This window comes from Berghia stephanieae, chromosome 15 (genome assembly GCF_034508935.2).
Source record: "Berghia stephanieae isolate SIO BIC M18660-M18661 chromosome 15, UCSD_Bste_1.3, whole genome shotgun sequence".
Taxonomy (NCBI): Eukaryota; Metazoa; Mollusca; class Gastropoda; order Nudibranchia; family Aeolidiidae; genus Berghia; species Berghia stephanieae.
In genome coordinates, this window is record NC_088374.1 from 2569814 (window position 1) to 2578713 (window position 8900).

The following is an 8900-nucleotide window of genomic DNA, read 5'->3' on the forward strand; positions in this document are numbered from 1 at the left end:
GCGGGCGATACTTATAATCGGTACGGCATCTCCATATTTTAAGAGAAAAATGGATGAGCTTTCCAGTAATGTAAAAATAGTCTGCTGAAATTTTGTGGAAATGAGTTTAATCTTCCTTTTTTGAGAAATTTTAAAAATAAAATCGGTTCCCCTAAATAAACCAACAGTTATTTGGTATCGATCGAAACGTCAAGATCTTGTGCACATTTTAAACCAATTACTGATCCGATACTACCCATGGCCCGAATTCTCCAAGCTCTTCAAGTTGACAGATTGCGAAAAGTTCGTTTTTTTCCATCAGCGGGCGAGCCGATTAGTGACTTGTTTCAAAACCCACTTAAATTATCTTTTTAAAAAAAGCAGATAAATCATTTAGACCCCATTTTAAAGGGATTTGAATAAGCTTTCGATTGATATAAATTTTATCCTTGTCATTTTGATATTTAATGGAATACAACGAAGTAAAATTGATGTAAAACACATCGAAAATTGTCCGCCAGAGCGCATTAGCGGCAGTTTGCCGTACCTAGTATAATAATTACCTTCATGAAAAAAAGTAAAATAAAATATTTATGAGTAGAACTCGATTAAAATATTTCATCAATATGTAGAAAAATGTTTGATTTAATGATTTTTGATGAGAACTCATATTCCATAAAAATTGACCTCTTGACTAAAATTGTCAATATCTCCGTTCAAAGCTTTTCAAGACAGGCAGCACTGTGCGTCCATCGGCCAAAAGTATAGATCCTGCTATGGCCGCACAGTGTAGCTAATGGCGCTGAAAGGGTTAAGGCAATTGTTCTCAACTTTCCTCTTTTCTCCTTTTTTTTCCTCTTTCATCATTAGCTCTGATTTATTGATTTATTTTTTTTTTTTTTTTTTTTTTTTTTGTAATCAGAAATTTCCGGAATTGAAGTTCAAGTACGTGGAGGAAGAAAGTCCGGAAGAATTTTTCATCCCGTACGTTTGGTCCCTGATCTACCATACCTCCAATCTTTATTTCAACCCAAGTCGGATTCTTCTCTTCTCACTCAACGGGGAAAGCAACGGGGATGGGCCCAGCAAAGTGTAGTGTAATGGTAGTGGAGGAGGAATAGGGGGGGGGGGGGGGAAGGGTGTGTGTGTGTTGGGGGTGGTGGGGGGGGGGGGGGATTTCGGCTCCATTCCGAGAACTTTTAAAAGACTTTTGAATTCAGTAAAACCTCTTGAAAACGAATTTCTGGTGCCAGAGCTTGCTTATGATATAAAGAAGTGGGAAGGCGGGGGGGGGAGGGGGGGCTTTAAAGCGTAATTGGGAGAAGAGGGGGGGGGGGGAACAACAGATTGTAATGGGGGAAGGGGGAAATGGGAGGAGGGGGGGGGGGCATCAAAGTATAATGGGGGAAGTTTCGTACATCGGTTCCACTGTATGAAGTTATCCTGCTTTCTGGTGTAATGTCAGTGTCAGGAAGGGGGGGGGGGGATAAGATTAACTCATTCAATCCTAGAGATTTTTGCTACTTTATTAAAATTGGAAAAAAAAAAACTGTATTAAAAATGAGCATGTACATAGATAGTTTTATTCAACTACCATTAACATGTAAAAACTAAAAATATTAGCTTTGATACAACGCCTATAATTTGTCTCAGAAAAATGTAATAATAAAAAGTAACCTGGGTAAACTACGGATATTATAGTTGGTGTGAGGGTTGAATGAGTTAACAGGTTTTCGTCCACACCATCCGTTTAGCTCTGTAAGAATATCTGTGCTGCTGTGTGGTCTAGTGGTAGGACACGAGGGCTAGTGGTTTGACACGCCCAAGGGAGGGGAGGGGGGGGGGGGGTTGTTGTATGTCAAATAGATAGTTTGTTAAAGAGGGGAGGGGGGGGGGGTTTGTTGTATGTCAAATAGATAGTTTGTTAAAGAGGGGAGGGGGGGGATTTGTTGTATGTCAAATAGATAGTTTGTTAAAGAGGGGAGGGGGGGGGGGGGGGATTTGTTGTATGTCAAATAGATAGTTTGTTAAAGAGGGGAGGGGGGGGGGATTTGTTGTATGTCAACTAGACAGTTTGTTAAAGAGGGGAGGGGGGGGGGATTTGTTGTATGTCAAATAGATAGTTTGTTAAAGAGGGGAGGGGGGGGGATTTGTTGTATGTCAAATAGATAGTTTGTTAAAGAGGGGAGGGGGGGGGATTTGTTGTATGTCAAATAGATAGTTTGTTAAAGAGGGGGGGATTTGTTGTATGTCAAATAGATAGTTTGTTAAAGAGGGGGGATTTGTTGTATGTCAAATAGATTGTTTGTTAAAGAGGGGGGATTTGTTGTATGTCTAATAGATTGTTTGTTAAAGAGGGGGGATTTGTTGTATGTCAAATAGATTGTTTGTTAAAGAGGGGGGATTTGTTTTATGCCAGGTGGAAATATATCCCAGTGTGTTTGTGGGTACACCAAACCAAATTTTGAGTTAAGAAAAAACCAAAAAGTCTATGTTTCATCACATAGTACTCAATTTTCTAAGAAGTTTGATACCAAAATGAGCCCTCTAACTCAATTATTAAGGAATTTACGCAATATTGAAGATTCGAAAAATATGCGCCTTCGCGCAACTTGCTCCGGTGTCAACTTTGCGCTATTGTAAAATGAAAAGTAATCAAACCACATACCTAAAACTTGCTAGACAGACAGACAGCAACACAGGGAACACGCCTATTTTTTTCCAAGCATATTAAAGAACTTTATTTTACTTTTAAAAGGTCTTGAAAATGGCTCCGAAGCCAATTTCACATAAAACGACAAGGGAGGTAAAAAAGAGCAATTTGAACGATTTTAAAAAATTCATTAAAAAATAATAAAAACATGTACATATTCATGTGATACATCAAATTAAAGTTCATTATCCATACAATGACAAAATGTAAATAGCCAAAGTATGCAAGCCACACATTGGTCATTAAAGAACATGAAGCAAGACTGAAATAATGAAATCACAAAAATTTCACCTAATAAAAAAACTCACAAATATGCAAAATGTCAGGATATACAAATAAAACACTTCATACGTACAGCATGAATAACGTACAATTCAGAAATAGTATGATCTCCTTAGTAAAATAAATTAGATAACTTCAGCAGCTTCAGACTAAGCTATGAAAATTGAGAGAGAAAAATAATCCGAAACCGAGAAATCACAACAAAAAAAATGCACATTAAATCATTAATGCTTGAAAAAGAAATTAAACTCAATCAGGCTATATAACTCTTCGCTTCTTTGATGGGTTCTCAATGTCACCAGAAACAGAATTTGATTTTAAAAAAGACTTTAAAGCATCCAACATAAAATCAACATCACCAAATCTTAAACTCCTTCCGCCCGACATACATTTATGAAAACGTATTTCACTCTTCAATATATCTTTTATCTTTGTCATTGAATAATTTTCAACTCTAAGCCTGTCAAATAAATCAATTACATCTTTATCTGTTCGACAGGGCCCACCGTGTAATTCAACATCTCGTTCAACCTTGGAAATATTCTCCATATCCTTTATCTGCTTATCAATCTTCTTCTGTTGATTCTCTACAAATTTCAATCTTATATCATTATCTACTTTATCTTTTAACATCTTACTCTCATTTCGCATTTTCTTCCCATGCTTTCTAGCTACTTTGAACATGAGCCCTTGCTCTTCAACAGACTTTTTAGATAAAAACGATATTGTTTTATTGCGTTTGACAGCATGAATGGTGGACCGATTATGGAGTGATGCATTTCTCCTTTTACTAATGTCATAATCGAAATCACCAAATGCACTCTCACCAACCAAATTTGTAAGAGGACAATGGCTCAATGTTCTTTTCATTTCATCACTGACATGAGCATAATAACCATCATTTAAAAAATCTTTCAACTGTCTCTCAGTAACAGAAGAAACATCTTTGCATAATATTTTTAACAAATCAATCATTACAACATTATTAAATTTGTCAATTTGACTATGTACCATATCAAATGCAGGGGATTTGGAAAAAGGGAGAGCATCTCCAAAAACAGATGTAAAAGAAATATCAAGTAATTCAGAGGGATCATCAGCCCATTTCTTAAAACAGTCATGCATCATTTGAACATACATAAAAAAATCAGTATACTTCACTGTATTACTCTTGACAAGAAACCAATAAGGCGAAGTGACTTTTAAACAAAATAGGGCAATACAACAAACCAATGACATTAACCTTAAATCTTGAAGGTCATGAGTACCACTCTTAATCAATAAATTTGGGTTATCATGTAAAATACCAGAAGTGAAAAAATTCAATAAATTGTCATGGTGGAATAAAATAGAAACAGCAGCTTCAAAAAAGCAATTAAACCTGTTGGACTTAAAACTAGGAATGGGAACAACATTGTGAGTATCAGAACAAAAAGTAATCCACTGTGGACGACATCCATTTTTCTGGTCACCCTGGGACCCAACAAATTACAAGTACATCGAATTATTCTATTTGTCGCAGACTCTGAATCTTTGCTAAAAAATGAAAAGGCCCCATCTTTGTCCCTTCCTAAATACTCATCGTCCTGAGTGATCAACTTTCGTTCAAAAACTGACAATGTCTTTTCAAAGGCAGAACTAATTCCTAATAGAAAATGTGCATTACAATGCAAAAAACTGATCTGAAGGGAATCTCCAAGCTCAGCGTTTAGTTTATCTGTAAATTTATGACCAAAAAGAATATTGGGCGCAGCCCTATCAGACATGACACTAGTAATTTTAGAAAGAATTTCTCTTAAAATAATATCAGGAGAAATGGAGTACACATCTTTATAGCAATCAACTAAATTACTAATAACAATCATAGCAATATCCAAAAGAGTGTCAGAATTTTCAGTGGCAACAGGCAAAAACCCCAGATAAAAGGTTTCCCCACTATCTAAAGTGAACTGATGTCCCACTATCTTTTTCTGATCTCTTGATGTACCATCAAAATGAAACGTAGCATTTTCAGATTTTAAAACATTTTCAACAGTTTGCATATTTGAAAGGACAAAAGCCTCATCACACATGTTTAAAACTGTTTGAGCACAAGGTAAATTTTCAGAAAATACATAATGAAAAATATTGCTTGATACAATATCAATTACTTTTTTTACATTTTTAGCTGAGACACCTGTCTCACAAACTAAGGCGATGACAGCTTTCCTGACATCATCAGAATATTCATTATTTTTAGAATTTTTAATTTTAATTTCAAATGGATTAGCTTCTAAATTTTCATATCTGATGATCTCTTTCTGTAACTCATCTGTAAGGTATTTATTTTTTGACTTCATTTTCTGTAAGGACAAATCTTTCTTATTTAAATCACTGTGTAAAACAGATATAGTTGAGCAATAATCTTTACAAATTTTGTCATGCCCAGCTTTAATTTCTTTTAACTTTAAATCTTTTTTCTTTAATTCAGCTTCAAACTTTTCTTCTAATTTAGACACAGTAACTAAAGCTTTATCCTCAGCTGAACTAAGTTTCTCTTTCAGTCCTTTTACCTCCTCCAGTAGAGAAAATTTCTCCGATTGAATATCACGTAGTGCAGATTCAACAATTAGAAGTTTTTCATTCAAAGACTGAATCAAATGTAACTGGTCATCTTTCAGCTTTGGAGTAGTTGGAGTTGGACTAGATCGTAGTGGGGTGGGTGGGCGAGGCGTAGGGTGCTCTTGTAATGGCAATGATGAAGGCTGTAGATGTGAGGGTGGTTGTGGAGACGAAGAAAGGGAAAATTTTGATAGCAGAAATTGCTGAAGCCTTTCAGGATGTTTGGTCTTGTTGCTCCTGAGTCGTTCATACTCTTTGAATGTTTTTTTTAGGACACAAAAAAGTTTAGAATTGATGCTCAGTCCAGATAAATGACAAACCCATTGAGCCGTTGTGTTTGAACTTAATCCCATATCCCTCCTGGAAAGTTCAATATCAATAACTAATCCGTTATCGATGTGTTTCAAATCCAGTGAAGATGCAGGCGGAAAGGGCAATGAAGCACGGGTGATGCCAAAACTCGACAACTTATCCGAAATAAAGTCGAAGTCAACCCCACATTCCAGGAACGACAGATCATGCCGTTGCATGCAGAATCTCTGGTAAGCACGCTCCACTGCATGCCTTATCCGTGATCTGTGTGATGCAAGGTCTGGGGATATCCGTAGAAGACAGTCTTCAATCTGAAATCAAATTATTTGAAAAGATGAGACAATGGCAATACAACACAATTTTACATTGTCAATTGTTACCTAACTCTGTACCTTTCTCGTTAGCAATGCTTACTCATATGTACAGTGAATCCCACTAGGCACTGAAATGCACCAATACCCCTTCATATGATCCTCACGATTTCTTCCTGTAACAAAACATCTTAATCTTAGCCAGCAAAAAAAAAATAAAAAAAAGCGGTCAGAGAACAACTGTCTTGACTTTGCTCACTTCTTGACAATGGATGATCACATGATAGCTTTGGGAAACTTCTCTGAAAAAAACGTGATTACATATAAATGACGAAATAAAAATATAGTCACCTCCTTCCAAGATTTTTTTGATGAGCAGTTCTCCGATTCCTGCTTCAAAAAATAAAGCTGTACAAGTAACTTCTGGTTCACTTTTATTGGTGGCAAATCTGGTCGTCTACCTCTCCCAGATACCAAAAAGGTATTTTTTAACCCTTGGTAAACATCATCTTCTGAGGAAATATATCAAAATGAAAATTACTAATTTTATCATTAAATCAAAATCTTCCTTACACAAACATTGAAATAGATACACGTTATTATTATCCCCAATAAATAAAAAATACCAAACAATAATCTGAATCTGATGAATAGGCAATAATTACAACATGAATATGAAAAAAAAAAAAGTCATTTGCCATGGTAATAGCTAGTAATAATAAGTACCAGGCAGTCTGGTAGCGCACAATTAATATTTGATCTACTGAAATTATATTGAAGGATCACAATAGTCATATAACTTTATAAACAAATCAGTCCACATCCAAATTATTGACAGGGGTCTGAGCCCATCCAAAGCAAAGTTTCATAACATAATTTTTTTTTAAAAAAAGCTTACTATTGCTGTAAAGTCACATACGCCTCTATAATAATAATAATTAATGATAATTTCTTAACCAATAACCTTAGAACGCATTCGAACTAAAACAAAACTAATGTGAATCTCGATAAGTTGTCCGCAATGGACTCGTCCGAAACCTGAATTGAGTGTCCGCCATTTTGAAATCAAGATTTCATCGCCACAAAAGTCTAGTGTATTAAGATGACAAAATACAGCTGTATTATTCATTAAAATAAAATTTAGATTGGTGTCATATAAAATTAGATAACTGATTAAAGTCTTACTGGTATTTGTTTAGGGGAAAATATAACATAAAAAAATACAAAGTGCCACAAAGTTCCCAGTTGCTGGATACGAGGGAATACCGCAAGTGAAAGAATTTTAAAAGACACTGCGTTTACGATTTTGACAAAAAAAAACTAACTAATATAAAAAAAGCAATATTTTCAATGATCAGAAAGTAGATTTCAAACATATAACTTACCTATAATGAGCTTTGAATCCATTCTTGAATGAAATCAATCAATCAATCACACCTTGTTTACAACTAGTCGCGAGTCGACTAACGTCAACTCGGCTCCTTCGTTTGAATGACTTCGCCGGGCATGGTCATTCTTTTTAAATAGCCAGCTTGCGGACGCTGTTCCATAAAATAGTTTCGAATTTTTACCATGAATAGAAAATTGAATACTTTTTCATTTCATGTAAGTTTCGTTTCAATGTTCTCATATTTCGGCATTTTTTTTGTCAAAAACTTCAAAAAAATCGATTTTTAGAGAGGAATATGATTTTATACAATATAAAATTATATACCAAACGAAAGAGAATTCAATTCTGCTTCAAATAACACCATTCATTTCCCGATCTCATAAACGGCGCTCGCAAGACATCCGGTTGAAAAAGATGAGGTCATAAAAACTGACCGTGAGCATTCCGACCAACCGTTTTCAACACATTTTTGTTCAAATCTATTAATATTACTTATTGAACAAAACCATTTTCTTTTTTCCCTATCATAAAGAAAAAAGGATGATCTTTACAATGACACCAAGTGTAATGCATACATTTTACACATTATTTGAGAGTAGCAGTGTGAAAGTGATGAATTTTCCCGATTTTCATCACAATTTTACCCGATAGTGGCTGGTTTGGAGTACCTAGTGTTTGTGTGTATGTGTATATAATATATATTGTATTGATTTGGTATTTGTACATTGTCCATTCATCGGCCAAGAACACATGTGATCAAGATTTAGCATTACTCCAGTTGTATATTTATCTCTTATTCTTTGTATTAATTTTTGTCATGTTTATCATCATCATCATCATTATCGTTGTCATCATCATCAATCATCATCATCATCATCATTATCACTATCATGATCAAAATCATCATCATTATCACTAGCATTATTAGAATAAAGATCATCAACATCAACATCATCACCGCTCTAATCATCATCATCATCATCATCACCAAATTTTCTGACCCTAGCTTTGTGACACATTACTTCACTGGGTCCTAGCTGGGAGGGAAACAGTCAAATGCATAATTATTGTTTTGGGAGATGATACTTTTTTCCTTGTAAATCATTTCTCTTTTATGTATTATTTTATTTGTTATTTTGAATGTATAATGTAAGCATTTGAGTGTATTCCTCTTTGTTGGATTTTGTGCTTGTGTCCGGATGAGACTTATAGGTGATCTCAAACTAAGTACACTGGTGGTATGCTCTTGGAATCTACATCTGATCTCTATTTGTTCCCAGTTCCCCTGTGTCTTACTTTTCCTTGGGTGCTT

General features: G+C 35.1%; 2 protein-coding genes across 2 annotated transcripts in view; one reads left to right on the plus strand and one right to left on the minus strand.

Moving 5' to 3' along the window:
* The window catches only part of LOC144960707 (dymeclin-like), a 60342-nt gene extending 59243 nt beyond the window's left edge, over nucleotides 1-1099 (plus strand). The window contains exon 15 of the mRNA XM_078893997.1: nucleotides 902-1099. Within this exon, the coding sequence (XP_078750123.1) occupies nucleotides 902-1075 (174 nt within the window). The 3' untranslated portion in view covers nucleotides 1076-1099. The remainder of the gene's footprint in view (nucleotides 1-901) is intronic.
* Nucleotides 1100-2693: 1594 nt separating this feature from the next.
* LOC144960736 (uncharacterized) lies at nucleotides 2694-8051 on the minus strand. Its single transcript, XM_078894027.1, has 3 exons — nucleotides 7584-8051; nucleotides 6550-6710; nucleotides 2694-6198 (listed from the first exon to the last, which is right to left on the minus strand). Exons 1-3 carry the CDS (start codon nucleotides 7603-7605, stop codon nucleotides 4297-4299), a joined length of 2085 nt encoding a protein of 694 aa, XP_078750153.1. The 5' UTR covers nucleotides 7606-8051; the 3' UTR covers nucleotides 2694-4296.
* Nucleotides 8052-8900: the final 849 nt, after the last annotated feature.